General features: G+C 43.2%; 1 protein-coding gene across 1 annotated transcript in view; it reads right to left on the reverse strand.

Annotated features, from left to right (window-relative positions):
* The window catches only part of LOC146186350 (neprilysin-1-like), a 69,508-nt gene extending 56,993 nt beyond the window's left edge, over nt 1–12,515 (reverse strand). The window contains exons 1-3 of the mRNA XM_084608036.1: nt 12,459–12,515; nt 7,396–7,554; nt 2,059–2,196 (exon numbers count right to left, since the gene is read on the reverse strand). Coding sequence (XP_084464162.1) covers nt 2,059–2,196; nt 7,396–7,554; nt 12,459–12,515 — 354 coding nt within the window. The remainder of the gene's footprint in view (nt 1–2,058; nt 2,197–7,395; nt 7,555–12,458) is intronic.
* Nucleotides 12,516–12,746: the final 231 nt, after the last annotated feature.

The raw sequence follows: 12,746 nt of genomic DNA on the forward strand, positions 1-12,746 counted from the left end.
ACTACCATCTTTTTTGGCCTGCCGATATAGTCGCTTTTTTTTTTTTTTGGTATTCATACGCCGCAGCTTCTGATTAAACCATGGTGTATTGCTGCTACATCTAATGGACGTAAGAGGCACAAAGTTGTCGATAAGGTTAGTAAGGGTAGTTTTGAATAAATCCCAATTTTGCTCAACAGTGCGTAATAAATATTGATTTTTGAACTGGACAGCGAAATAATCTAATTCAGTGTTAATTATTTCATAATTAGCTCTGTTGTAACATCTGATTTGTTTAACAGTAGTTTTCTTTTCGTTAAAAGAACCGGTAATGCGTCCTGTTGTTAAGTCGTGATCAGAAATGCCGTCTAAATGAATTATGTTTGAACAAATATCAGGATTATTTGTTAGTAATAAATCAAGAATGTTAGCGGTGCTCGATGTGGGACGTGTGGGATTGGTGATAAGTTGCGACAGCGAAAAATCAAGACATGATTGAAGAAACATATGAGCTTCGGTTTCACTCGCTGTGACGGATTGTGTAAACCAGTTTATGCTAGGGAAGTTGAAGTCTCCAAATATGAGCAGTGTAGAGTTAGGGAAACGCGTACAAATTTCACACAGGATTCGATTAAATTCAGCAGAAAAGCAAACAGTCATATTAGGAGGACGGTAGATAACACCAATGATTACATCAATTGAAAAGCACTTTAAAGAAACCCATACACATTCAAGAAAAGAACTAACCATAACAGGTACAGCCAACAAATCGTCTTTTACCGCCAAGAGTACACCACCTCCTCTACGATTTTGTCTGTCATTTCGAAAAATACTAAAACGTGTTTCGGTGACAAAAATGGTGTTATCAGGAACTAAGTCAGTGAGCCATGTTTCAGTTAGTGCTATTACTGATGCGGAGCATGAGTCGATCAGCGAAGATATTTCAACAATCCTTGATACAACACTTCTGATGTTAGTGTAAAGAAAAGCAATGGTTTTATTGGTATTACATGATGATCTTTCTGAAGAAGGGGAAGCTGGTGCTTTATCTGGGATAAAAGAAAAACGTCACTCTTCTGTGGGATGGCGAAAAACGCAGACTACGCGGGCAGCCTGAGTGTCCCACACATAGACATCATTATTAATATGCAGCTTATTAAAAGCGAGACGAATGCGGTCACCTTCCTTTTTTACAGATTTCGCGTACTGCCAGAGATTACGGCGCTTTTGTCGGACTGCCTCAGAGTAATCACGAGAGATGCTGTAGTCTGTGTCCTTCAGCTTGGAACCGTTGCTCAGCACCAAATCTACGTCTTTATCATTATAGAAGTTAGCAATGATAGGTCTCGTCTTTTGTGTCGAAAAACGACCCAAACGATGTGCTCTCACGATCGAAGTTGGCACCACACCAAGCTTAACCGAACAAAATTCACTTATAATTTGCTCCGACGTAGCCCACGTTTCATCGTCTGTATCTTTGATTCCGTAAAAAAGAACATTTGACCACCTAGATCAATTTTCCAAGTCATCAATTTTGTGCATCAATATATGCATGAGCTTGCAGTCATGTGATGATTTTTTGTCGAAGCTGCTAGATTTTAATGAATTATATTAAGGGCAGTTAATAACATTGCAACTTCTTCCTCCCTCCATAGTGGTACTGAGCTGACGACCCTATATGTTGAACCAAATTACAAATTTTTATGCCAAAAATTACACCTAGCATCTTCGTTAGGAAGCAGTGGGGGACACCTGACTACTGCTGCTCAGTGGCGCGCTCCGAGATCCCACTAGTTTTCATAAGGAATATTATGTATGCCGGTCAAGTGGTCGGCCTAATTTCTTCGGCGAAATGTTTTTATAATGAGCAGCACCTGGTTCCCGATGAAGTTTTTTGTGCTCTGAGCGAGCTGTTTTAAGCGCATCAAAATATAAACACGCAAACATCCTAGCGCTTAGCCTTCATAGAACTTGAACCGCTGCTCCAAAGTTTTCACCCATCGAACTCCTCCCCAGAAATGAACCGCTATTGTTCTATAACCATTGCATAGATGATATGCCAGAGTTCATCGAACGCACCTCTGACCTGTCGTTGAGGACCATACTGATGCATGCGCGGTACAGGCCAGTCGCTTTCTGCAGGGCATTCTGACCCGAAGGCGGAACGTCAATGGTGTACAGCATAGCCTCGGTCAAGTTGTGCATATAGGCGGTTACCTGTGCGCAGACATTCAAAGTGTACGTGTGTAAATATTCCACACACCGCTAAATGCAGATGAAAGGAGGGATAATGCATTTAATTATCAATGATTAACGTCATCATTCATTAATTTGCCGAAATGTTGAGAAATATTATTCAAGAACCACATAGAAACGTTGTGTATGCCTACGGTCTGTGTAGGCGGCACAGAATAACTAAACGAATTTGTTGCTATGTATGGTATGTAAGATTTAAAGTCTAGAAGCGATTCAGGCTATAAGAAGCTCCGTACTGGAGGTTTCTGGGCCATCTACGACCCAAAAAAACTTTAACCTCGGCGAAGCAGTGTAGGCCTACAACCCCTACCAGCTTTGATATATATCACAGGTGTGCTAGTGTAAAAGTTTTCGCATGCGAACGGAATACAAAAATTGGGGAAATTCTTTACATATTGTCAAGAATATCAAATTTCATCAGCATGAAAAATAATTCTGAACAAAATGTGTAGGGCAGAATTGTCGCCGCTTCTTTAGCACAATAGCGTTAAAGAGCCGTTCACCAGACAATCCGGCGTCTGTAGCGAGCGAAAAAAAACACGAGCATGGCGCCGGCAGGTGGTAGCTCTGACATCGCAGCGCACTGATTGGACGTAGGGTTGCCAGACGCCACATTTGACAGTCCGAGCTGCTAACTCGGGCCTCTCCTTTCATATGCGAGGATGATATCAAGATCAGCAGGAACATTCATACGGCTTGGTTCGGGTGGTAGCCTGCGCTATCGCGCCATACCCTTAAAGGCGCAACTTAGGTGTCCCTCATGTTTTTCTTCTTTTTAAATATGTGAGTCTTTTCAAGCAATAATAAACAAAAAGTTAATCGGCATATACGAAATTTGGGTGAAACTGAGGCTCCGCCTAAATTTGAGTTAGTTATATGGAGTTTTATTACGCATAAGCGACTGTGGCTATAATGCGCTAAACACAAGGTTAGATTATTTTTTTATGTTAAGTGCCTAGGGTTGTGATATTCGTACTTGATTTAAAACAGTGGCTTTCTTCAGAAATGTACAAACAAGAAAAAAATCGACGACGGGTTCTTGTTCCCTTAAAACCAATGCTGGATGAAATTGGATGTATTATTTGTAAAATACAGTAAAATATTTTTTCGAAGTTGTTCAAAAAGGGAGCATGAGATTAAAATGTCGTTAACTGTGAGCTCATCACCACATATTTCACACATAGATTTGTCTTTTTTTGTTGTTGTTGTTAAACTATAGGTGATGTGTGTGTCCTACATGTGTAAACAGCATAAAATTACTTCGATAAAACGTTCTTGATGGCGGCATGATTTTCATTCTCCTAAAATGAATTTTTACGGAATGAAGCTTGTTATTTGCTTCTTTTCCCCAAGCAGCCTATCGTTTGCTCCTCAATTGGCCGTGAACAACCTTAATGCAATCTCTGTGTGGCATGTTTACATGTTTTATTTCCATCGTTCTGGATCGTGCGCAAGCACATGCATCTGCCCTCTCATTACCGTTGATCCCAATATGACTGGGGACCCAGCAGAATTTTATAGCATGCTGTTGTGTTGTGACCTTTGCTATAATGTGTATAATGCTTCCTATTAGGAAGTTGACAGCATTTTTAGAATTTAACACGGAGAGTACACTAAGGAAGTTTGTGTAAATGACGGTTGTCTTATTTTCCCATTTGCTATTTTTTTTTTTTTCACAGAAACATAGATGGCACAACACTCAGGGGTTAAAACTTGCACGCTGAGGCAGTCGTATTGCCTTTCAGTTTTGCCTTGTAATATTGCACTTCTCACATGGGCTTCAGTTTTTTTACCCATCAGTATAAAATACCACGTAATTTCTGTATTATTCTCTCAAGGTGATGTATTATTATAGTATATGCTCATGTGGTGTACAGGTTTTTCAAAAACGTTTAATGTGACGTCACAGACTGTGGAGAGAATGTACTACGATGATAGAGGTTCATGTCTTAAGGCGATACTTTGCACATCGTTCATTATACTTAACTCTTGGCATTTTTGTTCGAACCGTAAAAGCAGTGGCTTAATGATCTGAGGCTTCTTGTTGAAGAGTACTCGAGATACATATTTCGTCCAAATAGAATAACCGAAATGCTTAGGATGCGAACAGATTTTGAGGACGTATGTACGAGTCAGTGCAGTTCTTCGATCTTCTATGGCAGATTCGTTGGTCTCTACACAAAGCGTGGCTATTGGGGATGTTCTATAAGCACCGGATGATAACAGTAAACCAAAATTGTGGACTGGATCTAATTGTTTCAAGTATGATGGATTCGTTTAACCGTATACTATGCAACCGTAGCCTAACGTAGAGCCTACCAGAGAACGATAAATAGGTAAAAGGCATGCCCTATCGGACCACCAGCGTTTTCTTGAGTAGTTTACGTACATTGAGAGCCTAGGATGTTGTTTTATTTAAGTTGTTTATGTGCAATAGAAAAGTTAGCTTGTTATCAAGCGTTACACCTAAAAATTTATGTTCTTGTTTAACAGGTAGTGGAGTCTGGTTCAGGTGAAGTTTGAAATTATTTTGCAAGCCTCGTCTGAGCGACTACAGAACAGCTACTGTTTTTTTTTTTTTTTGTGGAGAGAACTTCCGTTCTTCCGTTCCTCTATTCCTTTCTGCCCAAGCCGACATATTGTTCATAGTCATCTGCATTTGTCTCTCGCAGGTTGACAAGATCGAGGAAGTGCATGCTATTTGGACATCATTCACATAAAGTGAACAAATGATAGATCTTGGGATCAATTTTGCTATCGAATTTACCTTAACTACGAAAAATGTGGTGCTTAAGACACAGCCTTGAGGAACGCCATTTTTCTGCAAGAAATTCATTGAAAAAGTTGAGCCTAAACAAGCTTTGATTGTACGGTTGGTTAGGAAGTCACTCAAGCAGCCCAGCATCCTGCCGCGGATGCTTAGCTCTGCCAGGTCACACAAGATCCCAAACCTCCACGTTGTATCGTAGGCCTTCTCCTGGTCGAAGAAGACCTTGATACAATGTTGCTTGTAGACGAATGCTTGCCGTACAGTGTTTTCTATGTGGAGAGGCAATGGATTATCAAACATATCTTTCTTTATTCCACTTTGATGAAAGCACAAGAGTTGTGCTTCCAGTAAAAAGATCAGCCTGATATTTACAACTTTTTCAAATGTTTTTGCTAGACAGCTGGTAAGTGCTATTGGCCGGTAATTGCTAGGACTTTTTGGTGACATGTCGGGTTTAAGGAGGGGTACTATAAATGCCGGTATCCATACTTCGGATATCTTTCTAGTTATCGATATCTTATTAAAGAATGTTAGCAGTGCCTCAACGACCGATTCAAACTTGGGCTAACAAACATATCATAATGAATGTTATCTGGACCTAGTACTGCCTTTTTTCCCAATGATAATTTTGTATTCATTTCCTGGTGTAATAATTGGTTATAGTCCTCATACATGCCTATTTTAAGGGGGTGCTTGTGTTTTTCTTCTATTGTTTTATATTTATATAATGTGTATGTGTATGTAATTAGATGAGCTAGATACGTTGGCAAAGTGCATGCCCAGTATGTTAGCCTGTTCTTCGAGTATTGTTTATGTACCAGGGGATGTTAACATCGGAAGTGCGAAAATGGTATTATCCTTCATGAATATACAAGCCTCTTCCCACATCTTCGATGTTACTGAACTATTTATGGATGAAACATATTTCTGCCATGATGCTTCTTCGGCATTTCGTCGAACGTACCGTGCCCTTTCCCTAGCCTTTTCAAAACGCGAGCAAATGTTCTGAAGTGGACTGCCTACCATGCTTTATTTTGCTGTTTTTTGACTGTTTGCATTCACTTGTCCACCATACTTTTGTTTGCTTTGTGCAAGTCCTAACCTTTGTGGAATAGATAGTGCCGCTGCTGATAAAAGGCATCCAGGAAATTTCTTATTTATTTTATCTATCTGAAGTGGTTCTTGATATTAGTCTTCTAACGCGGCATTTATTTATATAGGGAGAAATCAGTGAAGTGTAATTTCCATTGCGGTGGTATTGTAGGGGTGACTGGCGTGGAGGATGAAAGTGTTAAAACTGTGGATAGGTGACCTCCTTGAAGGTCATCAAAAACGTCCTAATTAAAATTGTTAAAAAGAGATGGCTATGTAAAAGCTAAATCTATGCAGCTCATTTTCCTTGTTCTAGGGCAGCAGTGAGTAGGCTTTCCGGTATTCATCAGGCATATATAATTTGTCCCCTGGCATCTGTGCGTTCGCTTTCGCAAAAAGATGAATGCACGCTAAAATCCCAAACTACCACATATGACCCCGGTAATTGTTCAGTAAGATTTGCTGAATTGTGGATGGTAACTGCGAGGTGTGGTGACATGTATACAGGGCAGACTGTTATTGTTTTGTAGCTTATGATGTGTGCAGATACTGCTTCGAAGTTTGTTTATAATTGTAGCTCTGTGATAGGGACGTCACGTTGTATTATTGCGACGCCTCCTGACAGTCTGCCAGCTTGGACTCAACCTTTTCGGGACGTGATGTATTTTTTAAAGATATTTGTGCATTGTGGCCCAAAGTTGATTATTTCTCAATTTCTGTATTCTCAATCCCTCAAATTCCCAATTTGACGCGATTGCGTTTAGGCGCCTGTCTGCTGCTCCCCTAGCGGATCCTTATTCCCATATGTGCAGTTTGTAACTTGTTTATTCTATACTCCCTTAACGTGTGTGTGTGTGTGTGTGTGTGTGTGTGTGTGTGTGTGTGTGTGTGTGTGTGTGGTGTGGTGTGGTGTGGTGTGTGTGTGTGTGTGTGTGTGTGTGTGTGTGTGTGTGTGTGTGTGTGTGTGTGTGTGTGTGTGTGTGTGTGTGTGTGTGTGTGTGTGTGTGTGTGTGTGTGTGTGTGTGTGTGTGTGTGTGTGTGTGTGTGTGTGTGTGTGTGTGTGTGTGTGTGTGTGTGTGTGTGTGTGTGTGTGTGTGTGTGTGTGTGTGTGTGTGTGTGTGTGTGTGTGTGTGTGTGTGTGTGTGTGTGTGTGTGTGTGTGTGTGTGTGTGTGTGTGTGTGTGTGTGTGTGTGTGTGTGTGTGTGTGTGTGTGTGTGTGTGTGTGTGTGTGTGTGTGTGTGTGTGTGTGTGTGTGTGTGTGTGCGTGTGTGCGTGCGTGCGTGAGAAAAACCACTTACAGATCCGAGGACGACTTGCTCGTCGCTTTTAAAGTTAGTGCACACGTAGTTGTAGAAGTCGTCGCACGGATTGGCGCTCCAGTTTAGCCCCGTCCTGAGCATTTCGGCTGCCAGCCGACAGTCGCTGGACGTGCACTCTTCTACAGCGACATCTGCGGCCTGCGGTTAGTGCGGCAACGTGTAAATGACGTACTCTGAGGGCCTGCCCCTACTTCAGTTTCCTACGCTGTGCTAAGCCTTGACTATTGTGGCCCCTAGAGCTTCTCTATTTCATCCGCCCACGTGACTCTTTGCCTTCTCTTGTGGAGTCTTCGACTGTTCGCTATCGTTCGCTCTAGAGCGCTCTGAAGAGAGACATCTGAAAAGAGACCTTACACTCGGCTGGTCAACACGGAATGCTCTTAGATTGAGCAGGCTCTTGCAGGTTGCGTGCGTACAGCTCTGAGTACACGCTTTACCTGCGTGGCTGCGCCGATTTCAAGGCGGAGACACTGCTGCCTCGGGTGTATATCGGGTGTGTGTGTATATATATATATATATATATATATATATATATATATATATATATATATATATATATATATATATATATATATATATATACGGTGGCATCGGATGGCGTCCAGTACTGTGGCTGACCATTCATAAGAGAAACATCCTGTCACTGCATGAAACCACGCCCATTCGCTTAAAAATGCAGGATAGTACCACAGAACGCTGACGTCGTAAACTAAACTTAGTTGCGCAAAGAAGTAATGTAATGTTTCTCGGTACATCTTCGAAGAAACTTGGTGTCTTGTGACCAGTCGTTGCCTACGGGAAACGAATGCAATTTACTTCTTTATGTTCTTAGTAAATCCCGATACTCACAGTTCGAATGTTTCGAACAGTTCTGATGACTGGGTTACTACAAGCTGCAGCGCAGCCGCGCCTTTTAGTCCCATACCGCCTCCTACCAGTAAAAAAAAAAAATATATCGAGAGATACTTATACCTTAGTCACACGGGCGGCTTAACTGCGCTTATTCTTCTTAGCTGTGGTTATCGCGACTTGTGGTTCGCCGTTGTCACACCGGCTGCCATCATTCTCGATTACGGCAACAATATCCCCATGGTTTCAATAAACGAACTAGCGCCAACATAGAAAGAGCAAGCTGCACCGCAAATATGCCGGCTATTTGCAGCTCAGCGTATAGAAAGCCACCGAAAGGAATCCAGGCACCATCCAACGGCACTATTGCCTCCGCGATAATACTTTAGCAAGCTCTGGCGTCAGAAAAACGTATTTTATGTACACGTTTATATGGTGTCAAGTTTGAAAGGCAGTACTCGCGCGGAGTGCCCACGGCAGCATGACTACGGAAAGCTTGCGCGAATCGCGCCTATGTATTCCTGCTCAGGATGGGGACGTGGGTTTCAAGACTTTCTTCTTTGCGTGCGCGCCTACTGGCGTGGACCCTTTGTTTCGCTATCTCAGTAGACGCCCCAAATGAGGACTGGCGGTGAAGTGGTTGGCACACATTCAATTCATCTGCCGGATTTTGCGCGGAGCGCATCACTTTTCTTTTCCTTAGGTAGCCATCAGGTAAGGAGTTTTGTTTGTGTCTATTTCCCTGTTCTTTGCTACTTGCTTGTTCTTTGTTACAGCGCGTGGTTGAATTTTTAAACGTTATTTTGAAAGGTACGGAGCCGTAATGATTCTAAGTATGATCACATTTAATCTATTGCAGCTGTGCAACTGTGCATAATTTTCCGCATACATACAATGGGCTGAAAATAACGCACCAGGCTGAATCAAGATAGTAATTAAAGTGCCGGTTACCACAGTCCATAGAAAGTAGGTTATCACCCCGCCTGTCAGGAGTCCTGGCAGCAGACCCCATATCCATGCCGTGGTGCACACACTGATCAGCACGGGGTCGTTCACTGGCGCCTCAGGTATTGCATTCTGGGTTTGACCACCGCCAACGTCACCAGTTTCAACGCCACCAGATCCGGCCTGCATTTGGTTATCCGTTGGTATTTTCTTATAAAATGTTGGTTAGATATATTTAATGCAACGTTGAGCTGGCCAAATGAAGCTGCTTTCCGCTAAATCACGTTAGCGATAAGTGCTGAACAACTCCATACTATGAGAAGAAGGCCTGTGAAAAGCCAGAAAATGGCCTGGCGGAAATAAACCATGACTCAGTCGTTAAAAGGCCAGCCTTGAGCATTTTAAATTAACAAACATTTACAGTCGTCTCTGTTCGATACTAAAATCGTGCGCCCTGAAAGGCAGCAAAAATGGAGTTCAAAACAATTACTTCAACAGTCTCCCCTTCCTCGTGATCCATGGCCCGGCTGTGACGGTGCTACAAATAAAATATACATTTTTCTTTTGTTCTCAACCACACGTATACGATAGATGACGTATTTTTCCACTTTTATTGCGCAAGCATTACTTTTCTCATTACAAGAAAAAGCGACGGCGCCCCGCCGGGGTGGTGCAGTGGTAAGACGCCCGACTACTGTGCCGGAGTTCCCGGGTTCGAACCCGACCGCGGCGGCTGCGTTTCGATGGAGGCGAAACGAAGAGGCGTCGTGTGCTGTGCGATGTCAGCGCACGTTAAAGATCCCCAGGTGGTCGAAATTACTCCGTAGCCCTTCACTACGGCTCCTCTTTCTCTCTTTCCACTTTCATTCCCACCTTCCTCCCTTCCCTTACGGCGCGGTTCGGGTGTCCACAGAGCAAGTGTGACAGTTACTGCGCCTTTCCCTTCCTGTGAACCAATTATTTATTTATTGTTATTAGAAAAAGCGACGGCGTCGTTTGTGCTGACGAAGTGGTTATAAAGGGTAAAGGTCCCAGCGAAGGCAACGAAAATTCCGGGGCCCACTTTTACCCCTTACGTAAGCAATGCAAAACTATCTCTCTTCTGTTGCTGGTCTGGTTTTGCGCCTGCGTCCACACTTCTAATGCGTTGTGTTGGGCGCGGAGTTCCGCCAACGCCTAGTGCGTTGAAACACGTCTGGGCATGCAGAGGCGTCATATACACTGAGCTGTTATGTCTTTAGACAACCTTCGGCAGATGGCGATCAGAATCTAGCTTACTTTTTTTTTTCTTTCTGCGTTCGCTAGCGCGTGTACGTACGCCGCCTCGAGGAAACGTGGCAAATACCATGCGAGCTTCCATCAAACTGCATCTGAGCGACAGGTTTTCAGAGTTTTCTATGACCGCAGCTTATATTATATCACGACAATGAAGCTTGACATGCAAGTAGGTAATACTTGGTCCCTTTTTATTTCAGTTGCAGGTATACCACTCCTAGTCGTAACGTAGCGCTGTGTAGTCTAATCTAAGCTCAAGCGATATACGCCATTAAGAATAATAAACCAGCCAAAGGACGAGGACGAAGAAGAAAGCTGCGCATGCCTTGCTAGTGTTCTAGGAAAATGTGCTTTTTCTAATAAGGCACAGTTGTTAGTCCAGCTGCCGTGTGTGCCTCGTCTTTCTTCGTCCTCGTCCATTGACTGGATAAACCAGTCAACGTACCAGGTGACCCAGGTTTCCGTTCTCCTGACATACACCACTTTACCACTTTTGCTGCTCGCTTTATACATGCGACCACAAAGGCCACACCATCACGCGCCACAGAGATCAAGTATTTTTAGGCCTCCTTTCGCAAAGCGGTGCTTCTTAAATTACGTGCTTTGTCCAAAAATGCCATTTCATTGTGCCCGCTAATTATGTAATTGTGTAATGCGCTCTCTTCGCAAGTCTTCTATTTGCAACGAAGGCGATAATTTGCACGACTTGTATGACCTCAGGACACTGCCACCGTCGCTCAATCAAAGCTCACTAGCTTCACTGAGCAGCGACACTGATCTTGTTTCTGCTATACAGCTTATCCCCTCCATTATGGCATTTTGGAAGAAAAACAAATTGCGTCCCTTCTTCCAAATCAAGTCCTCTTCTTACCGAAGGTTTCGCTCCGTCCTCTTCAGAGAAATCCTGAGCCTCTGGGCTTGCGGCCTGCGGCGTCGAATTCAGTGGCAGAAAGAGAAGATCAGTAGTGCGGTGGATGCAAACATTCTCAAAGCAGTTATTGTTCTGTGCTTTTAACTATTATGCACAAACCCAGATTTACCAAAACGTTTAGGATGCGAAATTACTTTGACCGCTCATACTCGTTTTTAAAGTGCGCGTCAAAAAAATAAAACTCGAATGGTTATGTCTACAGTATGTTTTTGAGATTTGAAGTCATATTTCATTAGGTATACGGAAGATAATGAAGTCTTGGAGTGCGAAGCTCCCCCGCCGCGTTTTTTTTCCTTAGCTTGAACCGCCGTAACTGCGTTATTTGCTTTCTTTGTTTAGTTTCGCATTTAGCCTCTTTCGAGCGGTGTATTCAGAGGCGTCGGAACACATCATCTTCTCCAAGGTTACGAGCTGCTCTGTACAAAGAGCAGCGTAATAACCGTTCACCAACATCTCATCATGTGGTTTACCTAATGTGAGTAGACGCAAAAGCTCAAAACCACTGCGGATAATTATCAAACAATTAGAACTAATTTTCAGTAGGCCTATTTTTTCTTCAAACAATTCACACAGACTCGTGCTTCTCACTGGAGGTAATAAGTACTCAATGGCTTTGCTTACGCTTCATCACCTGCACTTCCATGCAGGACTCAAGTTACACGTTAATGTCACAGTCCAACTTTATTGATGAGCGGTTTGTTTAAAATAAGTGAGTGAATGCATCCACGAGTGCTTCGTGCTGGCTGAGGCCTACGGCAGCAACAGTGCACAAAGAGGTGCTATAATCTATTTGCGTTATGCTCGAATGAAGCCTCAGATCGAACCCGACATGCTTTGCTGGCGGATTCTGACTAGTTTGCCCGTCATCTCGTCGCATAGAACAGCGAGTCTTAAAGCTGTCTAATCGCAGAATCGTGACTGGCGCACGCAATGAAGAAAGCGAATACGAGCAGACAAATGCACTGATTCCAAAGTAAAAAACCAGCGCATTGATCTGGTTTAACGTGTGCGTGATTACGAGTGATGCAAGCACAAGGCTTACCCCTCCAGCTGACTCCTCCGCTGACAGCGGCGCCGGAGAACCAGCTTTGTCAGCCATCGTTGGCTGGTGCGAATGACTCTTCTCCGGCTGCTTTTTTTCTGCAGCCACCGATGGACTTAAAGCGGGCATTTTCTCCCCAATGATCAGAAACGAAGATGGAGGCCTGTCTTGGGAGCAACGTATTCTTCTTCTTCTTCTTCTTCTTCTTCTTCTTGGCCTTTTGAAACGTATAGCACAGGGGGGTATCGGCCAAGGTTTAGTAGCATATGTAGTTGTTATTGTTTACCA

This window comes from Amblyomma maculatum, chromosome 6 (genome assembly GCF_055883805.1).
Source record: "Amblyomma maculatum isolate TAMU_Amacu chromosome 6, ASM5588380v1, whole genome shotgun sequence".
Taxonomy (NCBI): domain Eukaryota; kingdom Metazoa; phylum Arthropoda; class Arachnida; order Ixodida; family Ixodidae; genus Amblyomma; species Amblyomma maculatum.